The sequence below is a fragment of the Anomaloglossus baeobatrachus genome, chromosome 4, assembly GCF_048569485.1.
Source record: "Anomaloglossus baeobatrachus isolate aAnoBae1 chromosome 4, aAnoBae1.hap1, whole genome shotgun sequence".
In the NCBI taxonomy this organism is placed as follows: domain Eukaryota; kingdom Metazoa; phylum Chordata; class Amphibia; order Anura; family Aromobatidae; genus Anomaloglossus; species Anomaloglossus baeobatrachus.
In genome coordinates, this window is record NC_134356.1 from 306,735,475 (window position 1) to 306,748,376 (window position 12,902).

At 43.5% G+C, this 12,902-nt stretch overlaps 1 protein-coding gene across 1 annotated transcript in view; it reads left to right on the plus strand.

Moving 5' to 3' along the window:
* The window catches only part of SCAF11 (SR-related CTD associated factor 11), a 191,804-nt gene that overhangs the window by 41,160 nt on the left and 137,742 nt on the right, over positions 1–12,902 (plus strand). Inside the window, exons 2-3 of the mRNA XM_075344961.1 lie at positions 8,199–8,263; positions 9,570–9,724. Of these exons, the coding sequence (XP_075201076.1) occupies positions 8,206–8,263; positions 9,570–9,724 (213 nt within the window). The 5' untranslated portion in view covers positions 8,199–8,205. The remainder of the gene's footprint in view (positions 1–8,198; positions 8,264–9,569; positions 9,725–12,902) is intronic.

Sequence of the window (12,902 nt, forward strand, 5' to 3'; positions counted from 1 at the left end):
AGTAACTTTACTTGAAGGGACACGTGTGTACTCCAACAATATGACACCAGTGGCTCACCTTCATCATCAAGGGAGTACGAGATGTGGAAATCTGAGGGCTGTCTCAAGAAAAAAATTTCCTGGACAGAGCAGCGCTTTCTGTCCCTATCAGCATTCCATCTGAAAAGTTCCTCCAACTGGTAAGCAGATGTCCTAAGCAGAAAAGTCAAACATCCGAGCAAGTGGCGTCAGAACAGGGTCATTTTTTCTAACGATGACCAACAAATGAAGCCATTCAGAAGTGGACTTATTTGCAAATCGCTTAACGCAGAAGTCAATACTTCTCACTGAATGCAGGTGCATGGCAGTAGACTCATTTGCCCACCCCTGGAACTTCGTTGGCATACGGGGAAGATCAATACAATCCTCATGGCACCCTTCTGGCCCAGAAGGAGCTGGTTTGGAATATTAAACAATCTGCAGTCGGAGAACCATCTTATCCTCCCTCCAGTCCACGACCTTCTACAACAGGGTCCAATCTCCCATCCAACCCCACAAGATCTACATTTGAAACTATAAGTTTACATACATTTTTTTTTAAAGAGACACACATGCATGTTTTTCTCATTATCTGACATGAAATCGGAATAAACCTTTCCTATTTTAGGTCAATTAGGATTACCAAAATTTATACTGTATTTGCCAAATGCCAGAATAATGAGCGAGAATGTTTTAAGGTATTTTTATTAGTTTCTACAAAGTCAAAAGTTTATATACTGAGTACTATGCATTTAAACAATATGGAACAGTCCATATGATGTCATGTTTTTGGAAGCTTTATAGGTTTATTGCCAACATCTGAGTTAGAGACACACCTATGGATGTATTTTAATGCACACATGAAACACTCCGCTTTTTTGTGTAGTATCATGGGAAAGTCAAAAGAAATCAATCAAGATCTCAGGAAGAGAATTGTGGACTTGCAAAAGTCTAGTTCATCCTTGGGTGCAATTTCCAGATGTCTGAAGGTGCTTCCTTCATCTGTACAAACAACTATACGCAAGTACAAACAAGATTGAAGTGTCTAGCCATCATACCGCTCAGGAAGGAGACTGGTTCTGTGTACCAGAGATTAATGTGGTTTGTCATGTTCTGAACGTTTGGTCAGACGTGTATAGCAACCCAAGAAAAGCAAAAAGACCTTGTTTCACTGTGGCTTCTGTTAGCATCTTAACGAGTACTGTATCAACAGGAGGCCATTACTCCAAAATAAACCTAAAAAAAACCCATTAATGTCTGCAAATGCACACAGGAACAAATACCTTAATTTTTAGAGACGTGCTGTGGTCAGAAGAAACTAAAATTTAACTGTTTGGCTATAATGACCATCGTTACATTTGGAAGAAAAAGGAAGAAGCTTTGAAGTCTAAGGACACCATCCCAAGTGTAAAGCACGGCGGTGGCGGCAGCATCATCATGTTCTGGGGTTGATATACTGCAGGAGGGACTGGTGCACTTTTACAAATAGATGACATCATGAGGAAAGAAGATTATATGGCCATACTGAAGCATAATTTCAAGACATCAGCCAGGAGCTTAGTTTGGGCAGAAATGGGTCTTTCAAATGGACAGTGACACAAAACATACTGCCAAGCTGGTTACAAAGTGGCTTAAGGATAAGTCTGTTTTTTAGTGGCCATCACAAAGCCCTGATCTCCATCCTATTGAAAATTTAAGGGCAAAGCTGAAAAGGCCAGTGCGAGCAAGGCGATCTACAAACATGGCTTAGGCTAGTTTCACACATCAGTCATTTTGCCGGATTGCTGGATCCGACACACTCCAGTACAGTGTAATACAATACAATGGCATCGCGGCATGACATCAAGTGACTGGAGGTTGCCGCGATTCCATTGTACTGTATTAACACTGTACTGGAGTGTGACTGTTCAGCAATCCAGCGAAATGCCGGATGTGTGAAACTAGCCATAGTTACACCAGTTCTGTCTGAAGGAAATGGCTCAAATGCCTACCAACTAGTGTGAGAAGCTTGTAGAAGGATATGCTAAGTCATACAGTTTAAGGGCAATGGTACCAAATAGTAATGAAATGTATGTACACTTTTGACTTTGCATAAAGTAGTAATGCCTTAAAACATTGTTTTTTTTTATATTTATTTTGGTTCCTAATTGACCTAAAATGGGAAAGGTTTATGCTGATTTCATGTCAATGATGAGAAAAATATGTATGTGTGTCTTTATAGATTTTTAGATGGTGTATGTAAACTTCTAATTTCAACTGTTTGCTTCAGTGCCTGTTGGGCATTCAAGGCTATGAGAATTTTGATTTTTTTTCTGAAGAAAGTTAACTACGAGGCTCAAGGATGGTCAATATGTGGTCTGAAAGTTTTCTTTCCTCTTGGGGCAGCAGGGTAGATACACAAAGCACTTATGCTTTTTGTGTGATCGAGCCGGTATAGGTCCCATCACGACTTAAAAAGTTAACCAGCAAGAATATCTATCTTTGCAACCTGGACTCCAGAACATACAATGTTTTTTGGATTATAAAAGTTTTGGAGGAAAATGAGGGGTGCCTGTCTGTGCCAGCTGCCGGGTGCCTGTCTGTGCCGGGCGGGTGTTCCAGATAGTCTGCCCCCAGTTCGGGCTTCAAAAAATGGATTTTGGATGAGCGCTCAATCTGCGCACGTGGTGCTCAAGACGCAATTTCTTTGATGCACGAACTTCCAACAGAGCATCTGGGACACTCGCCATACCGGCCTGCTCCACCGCAGCTTCCGCTGCCACCACTGACCCGCCGCTGCTGCTAGCACTGACCCACCGCCGCTGCTGCCAGCACTGACCTCCTGCCAGCACAGCCTCTGCCTCCTGTGACCCCACTCCACCACTGCTGCCGCCCCCCTCCGATGCGTCTTCCAAAATGAAAAGTACGGTAGTTTAAGAAAGTTTAGTTCATACCACTAATGTTCTCCTGCTACATTAAGCTTGGACTTTGAATCAGTTTGTGAAAGCTCTACTGAAAGAATGAAAGACTTTTGTCTCAAGTTTCAGGGACTTTCCAAAGCAAAACTGAAGGAAGGCATCTTTTGTGGGTGCGTTTTTATCGAAAACTCATGAAGGGCGACGTGTTCAAACCAAAATGAAAGTTGTTTAGAAAAGGGCTCTGAATTCTTTTAAAGGCGTGAAGAAATTGCTAAGTAACAAAGATCCAAAATGCAAGTCCATCATGGAGAACATGCTGAAAAGTTTCAAAGCCTTGGGTTGTCTGAATTTGAAGTTACATTTTTTACGTTCCCATTTGGAATACTTTCCTGAAAACCTTGGTGCGGTTAGCGAAGCGCAAGGAGAGAGATTTCATCAGGTTATCAACTGCTGGATGTTTCATAGAAAAATCTGCAGGCCTTCTATAAGAGAATAGCTATCTATGTTTTGAAGAGAAATTTAAAAAGTGCAACAATACATTTCCAGTAAAGTTGCAGAATGAATGTTCAGTACATTTTTATAAATAATTTTGTCTTTTTTGGGCTACAATAACATTTTTCTTTTCTCACTTTTATGTAATTTCACGTGCATTTTGTGCAAAATCCATACGTGTTAAAATTAGAAGTGTTTTTTCTTTTAAATCAGGATATAAGAAAACATAATCTGTTATTGGATTTGATACAATTTTCATAAACACAAATTTTGCATACCTGTGAAATGAAAAAGAATTTGTCACCAGATTTGGTAACTATAAGCTGTGGCCACCACCACTGAGCTCTTGCTGCGGCCACCACCACTGGCTTTCTGGAATGCTGTGTATAAGACTATGTGCGCACTAGATAAGAAATTTTCTTGAAAAAAAAAATCACTTGAGAAACTTCTGGGAGTTGAAGATTACCGCACCTGCGGTAAAAAAACTCACCAAAACCGCGGGAAAAAACGCATGCGTTTTTCCCGCGGTTTTTCCGCAGGTTGGTCCCTGCGGTTTTTTTATGCTGCAACTGCAATAAATATAGATAATAGACAGACAGATAATGGATAGATGAATAGATAGATGAGAAAGACCTATATAATGTCCCACCTCCCTGCATTTTCTAAGCTGGCACCTTTTAGTGACTTTCATGTGACACTAAAGGGTGCCGAACCTTGTATTTAGCCATAAAATAAATAAATAATTAAAAAAAAAACACCACGTGAGGTCCCCCCATCTTTTGTGGCCAGCTAGGATAAAGCAGGCAGCTGCAGCCTGCAGACCACAGCTGGCAGCTTCACCTTGGCTAGTAATCAAAAACAGAGGGCACCCCACGCTGTTATTTTACATTAAATAAATAAATAAATAAATAAATAATTTAAAACAAAAAACGTGGGGTCCCCCCCCAAATTGGATCACCAGCCAAGGTAAAGCGGACAGCTGTGGTCTGGTATTCTCACACTAGGGAGGTCCACTGTTATTGGACACTCCCCAGCCTAAAAATAGCAGGCTGCAGCCGCCCTAAACTCATCCCGTTGCCCTGGTGCGGTGGCAAACTATGTAATATATGGGGCTGATGCCAGATGTGTAATGTCACCTGGCATCAAGCCCTGGGGTTAGTGATGTCACGCGTCTATCAGATACCTGACCTCACCAACCCAGTCAGTAAGAAATAAAAAATAGACAACAAAAAAAGATTTATTTGAAAAAACACTGCCCCAAACATTCCCTCTTTCACCAATTTATTGAAAAGAACAATTAATTCCACGTCTTGCGTAATCCAATAAGGGGGGGGGAGGTCCCACGGCGATCCATACCATAGTCCCTGTCCCATTCAATGAAGAACAGAATGTTCCCCATTGGCTGGGAGAGCAATGCAGTGACCTGAGCTAACATCAATAGCCCAGGTCACTGCAGGGGATGACGAGTGCTGCTGTCAGGAGGATAGATGAGATCATTACCTGCTGTGATGATCTCCTGCAGTCCTGCCATCAGCGCTTTCACTGCCTTCTATGCCCGCTGCGTTGTCAGCAGTATCGCGAAAGCCCGTGACATCACCGCTAGTGACAGTCTCGGGCCGCTCGCAAGATGGGCATAGACAGCAGTGACCGCGGTGACGTCAGGAGGCAGGAGATCGTCACAGCAGGTAATGATCTCATCTAACCTCCTGACAGCAGCGCTCGTCATCCCCGTGGCTGCACGCACTGCTGTGTGTCAGTGTCTGCCAGCGCTGCAGCGTAACAACAAACTGCTGACACTGCGGGCAGACACTGACACACAGCAGTGCTGGCAGCGGCGGGGCTGGAGCGGGACACAGACTGCACGGGCACCTGGAGGTCACACGGAAGTGCTTCTGTGCAACGTCCTGGGAGTGTGACATGTGTGTGTGTGTGTGTGTGTGTGTGTGTGTTTACTCTGCTCCGCTTCCTCTTCTGTCATAATGACATCACTTCCTCCAAAACCGCAGGCAGCGATGAGCATTACTGCAGGTAAATCGCGGCTATACCGGGGGTATACCGCACATCATTTGCTACCTGCGGTATACCCCGGTATTTTGTGATTACATTACAGTGAATGGAGTGAAATTCCGGGGGTATTCCGCAGGTACCTGCGGAAAAGAGGTGACATGCACATTTTCTCAAGAGATTTTCTCAAGAAAATCTTCACAAAGAATTTTCTTGAGAAAAAAACGCAGTGTGCGCACAGCTATTTTTTTTTTTTTTCCATAGGTTTTGCTGGGAAATGTCTGCAGAAAGATTTTCAAACATTTCTCAAGAAATTTCCGCAGCAAAACCATGGGTAAATCCGCGGGTAAAAACGGCCTAGTGCGCACATAGCCTAAGAGCCCAGGCTGCTGTGTAAAACGTAAACCCTTTTATAATACTCAAAGGGCGGTCCGGTCCAATGGATGTTGCTGCTCTCCGGTCCGGCGCCTCCTCTCTCTGGTCTGGCGCCTACTCTCTGCGGCGATTGCCGTTCTTCTTCTGCAGTCTGTGTGCATGGGCAGGGCAGATCAAAGTATTGTAGTGCACATGCGCGGGCAATCTTTAACCTTTCTCATGTCTGTGCATTACTGTACTTTGATCTTCCCTCAGTAGGGCAGATCAAAGTGCCCCTGTGCAGGACTGCAGTATCTGTGTGTGGATGATGTAGACTTGTCATTCACACAGAGCTGGGTAGTAGGATGACTGAGCTAACAGCAGAGAGAAGATTCCGGACCGGAGAGCAGTGACACCCATCAGACCCAAACCGCCCCTTTAGGTGAGTATTATAAAAGTGTTTAACGTTATACAGCGCGGCCTAGGCTCTTATACACAGAATTCTGAAATGCTGTATATAAGAGCTCACTGGTGGTGGCCGCAGCTTATAGTCACCAAATCTGTGTGACCGGTTCTTTTTAATATTCAATTATTAAATAACAACGTTTCCTGTTCTTTTTGCTGTATATGTATGAATAGTGTCTGAGATGAACTCATGTACTAATAAAGAATATTTGTTTCACAACAAGTGTCTACAGCTTTTATACTATTAACTACCACAATAATACGGGATATAATATCACACAATAGCAGGCAATGAAACCCACAAGAACTTAATAATTTTTAAACCCACAGAAAAGGGGGCGTTTGCTAAGATTTATCTCCCCGGTCCCTGGCTGAGGGTTGTGATGTATCTGGGGCATGTGCATTGCCGGTGTGGGCGATGCTATGATGTACCCTTTGTTACCTCGGCTGATAGAGCAGAATAGAATAACTGGTTACTCTTGTTTTCAGTAGATGGACTATTCTTCACCTTCTATTGACTGGGCATCGCTTTGACCAAGGAATTCCCCCAGCAGACACTGTTTGTACCTGTCATGGGGGAAGGGAACTTCTAATGTGAGTGTATGTATGACATATAGCTGTAGATAGAGATAGATATCGATAGAGATATGTATATAATATTTCATAGAACGAAAGCTATAGATCTATATAGACAGTGCTCACACAACACTGAATATATGACACTTTGATACAGTGTAAAGTAGAGAGTGTACAGCTTGTATAACAGTGTAAAATTGGTGTGCTCTCTAACGCAACACACAACCATTAATGTCTAGTCCACTGGAAACAAGTGATTACACCCCTAAGTAGAAATAGCCAAATTGTGGCCAATTAGCTGGGGTTTTTTTTCCCTGGAGCTGTGTGATTCATTAATGTTACAAGGTCTCAGCTGTGTGTAGTAAGCAGGCGTGTTACATTTGGTGTTATCGCTCAAACATTCTCTCATACTGGTCACTGGAATTTCAGTATGGCACCTCATGGCAAATAATTCTGAGGATCTGAAAAAAAGAATTGTTGCTCTACATAATGATGGCCTTGCCTATAAGATTGCCAACACCCTGAAATGGAGTTGCATCACGGAGGCCAAGACCATATAAGTGTTTAATAAGACAGGTTACACTCGGAGCAGGCCTCACCATGGTGGACCAAAGATGTTGAGTGCACGTGCTCAGCATCCTATCCGGTTGTCTTTTCAAAATTATGTATGAGTGCTGCCAGCATTGTTGCAGCAGTTAAAGGGAACCTGTCTGGTCCCTTATGCGTTCTGACCTACAAGCGGGGTGATGTGTGGCCTAGTAACCCCTTCCTACCCATCCCTCTGTTGTAATATTGTGTAATGTGCATGTATAAAAATGTTTTATTACTTGTGTACCCTATGTAAATGAGCAGAAGCTCTAGTACCCTGGGCGTCGCAACGCTCTGTGGGCGATTGCATGGTTTCCGTGGTATCACGCCTCTGTGGGCATGATACCATGGATTTACATGAGCACCGTCGCTCCTTGAGATCCCGCGCATGTGCATTTGCCATTCCCGCAGCCTTGTTATCCGGGTGCTGGCTTCTCTGCTTCAGACGCGCACTGTGCATGGTCGGAACCGTGGGAGCCTTTTGAGCATGTGCAGTCACGCTAAGTAGCCCTAGCTAGCTGTCTAGGTTTGCATACTAATATTTCAATATGGTGTTTGCAACGACCTCACTCATGAGTTCCTTCAAAAACAGAATGCAAGTGTGTCTATGAGAATTAATGTTGTTTTGAAGACACTAAATACCGGTTTGCTTTAGGTTTCTCTTGTTAATTCACTTTGCATCTTAATTTTTTTCCTCCCACCTAAAGCTTTTGCACAGTACTGTACGTGTATGATATATAATATGTGACTTGCATGTATGTATTTATGCACACACTAGTATGATTTTCTTTTTTTTTATTTTAGAGGTAAGATGGAGAATAATTTATGTTCCCCAACTACCAGAAATGAGCAACCGGAAGAAAATGATGGTGAGTGTTCTCTATTGCCATAGTGTGTATTGGATTAAACATTCTTACTGTATAAATATTGTGATCCATGCAACTGGTACTTGTAGTGATTTTGTTTTCAGCAAAACAAGTGGTTGTATGTATATTATTTTGAGACTGTGCACATGTCTATTTGGGCTTTCAGTTTGACATTTCCACTTTGGGTACAAAACAAACCGAATAAGTGATCTGGTTCATCTATTACTCAAACAGAAGCAGAGGTCCTCCATTGATTATTATGGGTTCCCTTTGGTGTCTGTTTTTTTTTGAAACAGAAAAATTTGACTCTTTATAAAAAAAAAAAAAAAAAATTCTGATCTGTTTTAAAGGTAACCTGTCATGTAAAAAAACACTATTAACCTGCAGATATGGAGTTAATCTGCAGGTTAATGGCGTTCTAAAGCTGCCTAGCGCCTGCCTTGAGAGCCCCGCTGCCGGGAGGAAATTTACCTTTTATTCCTCCCAGAAGCCTCAGTATTTTCGTCACCACTTAGTGCATAGGGAGCGGCGGCTATAACATGCCTCTGCGCTGTAAATAGGAGCTGGAAAGAGAAATCGCGCAAAATAGAGTCTTATCCAATTAAAATCAAAGGTGAAACAACTCAGAAAGGCTCACCTTGTGCGGTTGTGCAAGTCACAACCACCATAAAATGCCTAAGGCCGCTGCAGAACCCACGTGGAGATACAAACAATGGAAGGAAGAAAAGGTTAATCTGCACCAAACCAATCCACATGATGTAGATAAAATGTGATTTATTGGTCAACGCGTTTCAAAGCCCTCAGAGGCTTCATCAGGACACGTTGACCAATAAATCTCATTTTCTCTACATCATTTGGACTGTTTTGGCGGTGCAGGAGATTAACCCTTTTCTTCCTTCCATAGTTTATGCCTCTACACTGACTGACAGCCAACTCAGCATTGCATCAGTACAGAGCTGTCAGTCAGGGCGCAGTCACCACCGCTGGTCACTATGCGCTGAGCAGTGACTGAAGTCGCTCCAGCCCACCTCTATGACTTGAAGCCTGAGACGTCCGAGAGGAATAAACTTAATTTCCTCCTTGCTGCAGGGCTCACTGTTGCTGGCGGACAGCATCAGAACGCTATTGACCAGCAGGTTAAATTACCCCATATCTGCAGGTTAATAGCTATTTTTACTTGATCTGTTCCATTTAAGCTCAGCCTTTCAGATTTGTGTGATTGACTTTCTCAACTTAGTGTTAAATGCCTGAAATATGATGATTGCTTTTTTTTTTTTTTTTTTTTTTTTTTTTTTTTTTTTTGCTTCAGGTGAAGAAAATAATGATGGCAGTTGTGCCAATGCTGAAGCATCTAATACATCTGAAAGATGCCCCATATGTCTTAACTTTCTTGCCCTAGAAGTTGGCTTTCCAGAAGAATGTTGCCATGCATTTTGTGTTTCCTGTATTCTGAAGTGGTCTGAAGTAAGTTTAACAGCCAAAATATTGGACATTTCATAGGTCTGATTGTTTTAAGGGTTATTTCCAGAATATTAATATTTTTCACAACTTTGTTTCTGCAACTTCTGTAAATATACAGATCATGGCCAACATAACATTTCCTCTTTCCTCTTAGGCTATGTCCGCACGTTGCTTTTTACCTGCTTTTTTGCTGCTTTTTCAACTGCAGCGTTTAATGGCACAATGGTTGTGTTCTGCTTTTCAAGCAAAGTCTATGGGAATTTGGGTTTCTTGTCCGCACTATGCAGTTCAAACTGCAGCCTTTTTGTTGCAGAACTTTGGTCAAAAACTCAGCTTTGCAGTGCAAAACCCAAATGGCAAAAACAATTGACATGTCAATTGTTTTTGCCATTTGGGTTTTGCACTGCAAAGCTGAGTTTTTGACCAAAGTTCTGCAACAAAAAGGCTGCAGTTTGAACTGCATAGTGCGGACAAGAAACCCAAATTCCCATAGACTTTGCTTGAAAAGCAGAACACAACCATTGTGCCATTAAACGCTGCAGTTGAAAAAGCAGCAAAAAAGCAGGTAAAAAGCAGGTAAAAAGCAACGTGCGGACATAGCCTTATTCCTTTGTCGTTTTTCCCCTCTTCTTCTGCCCCTCTGTGCTTCCAAGAATGACACCTTAGAATATGGTGAATGTGGCCTGCTATTTTAGTTTGAAAACATTTAATGCATATTTATAAATGTGACCTTCTCAATGGGCCTAAAACTCAATATTATATTGGTGGTTCGTAGGAATCATCAAGATCTGTGTTTAGGCACAGAGGGAAAAAAAAAATCCTAAAAGCAGCTGTGTACTACAGTTATACTGAATATGTAGCAGAACTATACTGCTTAGGCTGCTTTCACACATCCGGCTTGAGCTCTGTGGGTCAATCCGGCTGTGCAAGCTATGCAATGGATGCGGTGAACACACCGCATCCTTTGCATAAGTTTTTCCTTTGCGGCCAGTCCGGTTTTTGCCGCTTGCGGCATGCTACTGAGCATGCGCAGTGGCAAAAACTGCATGCGGCGGCCGGATGCGGTTATTGCCGCATCCGGCCGCCATAGGCATGCATTGAAAAATGCGCCGCATCGGCCGAATGCGGCGCAATGCGGTTTTTTTTGCCGCACGAAAAACCGTGCCAGGCAACGTTCCATCCGGCCGCCGCATCGGCTAAATCTGCCACATGCGGCAAAAACCGGATGGAACGCAAGGCCTTGCGGCACAATGCGGCACTAATTAAAGTCTATGCAGAAAAAACGCAACCGGCAGCAAAAAAAAAACGGTTGCGATTTTCCTTCAAAGTGCCGGATTGTGCCGCATTGCAGAAACCGGAGGTGTGAAAGCAGCCTTATTTACTTTATTTTGAAGAGCTCTTCAATAAATTTGGAGTAGCATAGACTGAATAACAGCATGACTGCTCCACACTCAATCCGCACAGCTGTTTGATGGCAGGCATGACACAGGTTCTTTGTATTGGAAGCTGGCTACTCTTGGGGCTTAGCTCTATGTATAGCTGACTCAGATATCCTAGTCTAGAGCAGGGGTCTCAAACTCGGCTGGGTGTATGGGCTGCACATAGAAAAAAAATTTGGGGGGCCGCATACTTTGCAGGGCCAATTGATATTTTAGTGATTCCATGTATTTTCTTCTATACACCTTTTGGATCACTTTTTGTGAACATTTTTTGCTTTTTTATTAAAACAAACCTGCACTTTGTTACGTTTTATATGTAAAAAAAAAGCATTTTTAATGGTAAAAACTTTTTTTATCTTTCTTGTTCTCAGTAGTAATGTACCCATCCTTGTGCTTTGTAGTAATGTGCCCATCTTTGTGCCCAGTAGTAATGTGCCCATTTTTGTATTGTGCCCATGCTTGTCCCCTGTAGTAATGTCCACCATCCTTGTGCCCTTCCTTGTAGCATTGTGCCCATCCTGCAGCATTGTGCCCTGTAATATTGTTGCCATCCTTGTAGCATTGTGCCCATCCTTGTAGCATTGTGCCCAAGTAGTAATGTCCCCAGTCCTCATCCTAGTTCCCTATTATGCCGTTCTTGACATGCGCAAAAAAGAAATTCTTCTCATCTTACCTCCGTTCCCTCTGTTTTCTCTTAAAAGCTTGTTGTAGCCTGCAGACCCCGTGATGATTGCGGCCAGTGCAGGGGGCTGGTGCCGGCAGGGCTTTTTTTCATTTGATGCATTTGCGGCGCAGCACGCACTTAGGAGCTCTCTGCACTCTGCCAATCACAGGCAAGCAGGTGACTTCATACAGCGATGTTACGTGCTTGACATTGGTATAGTGCAGAGAGCTCCTATACGTGTGCAGTGCCGCAAATGCATCAACTGTAGTAAAGCCCTGCCGGCCCCTGCCCCCTGCATAGTATCGTGATCATCACGGGGTCTGCGGGCACTCGGGCCACGACAAGCAGCCTCAGGGGCCGCATGTGGGCTGGGTGTTTGAGACCTTTGGTCTAGAGCCACACATACTGATTGGAGGAGAGCACTGCCTGAGGGAGTGTAAGGCTATGTGCCCTACGAGCGCATGTTTCCCGCAGCTGCCCGCCGGCGTCCGCAGCTATTTTTAGCTGCGAGATTATGGCGGAATAGCTGCGGGAAACATGCGGACATTCATGCGAATTACCTGCGGATGTCCCGGCCTCTATCTCCATAGCGGAGGGCCGGGACATCCGCAGGTAATTCCGCATGAATAATTGACATGCAGTTATACGTGCGGATGCCTACATCCGCAGCATGTTCGGCAGCCACACTTTCCGCAGCGTGGACACAGCACTCCCCATGTCCCATAGGATAACATGGGGAGTGACTGTACATGCTAAAACCTTCGGATTTATCTGGAAAATCCAGATAAATCCGCATGTTTTCCGCGGTAAAATCCGCACAAACAGGCTCCCGTGGCACATAGCCTAAGACCAGAGCTACAGAAGCGGCAAGACAGCTAATGCATGTTATCTAAGAGGCATCATATGGAAGTTAGCAGAAAGGAACTGTGCGTGCTCAAACATTGCCATTGGAACCAAAGGAGGACGGTGCCAATAGCAAAGAGGGTAAATAGAGCTGTGAGCATCTTTAGGGAGTAACATTTGAAAAATACTGTCTAAATTTCAAAATTATTTATATTGTAACACTTCTATAAAATGT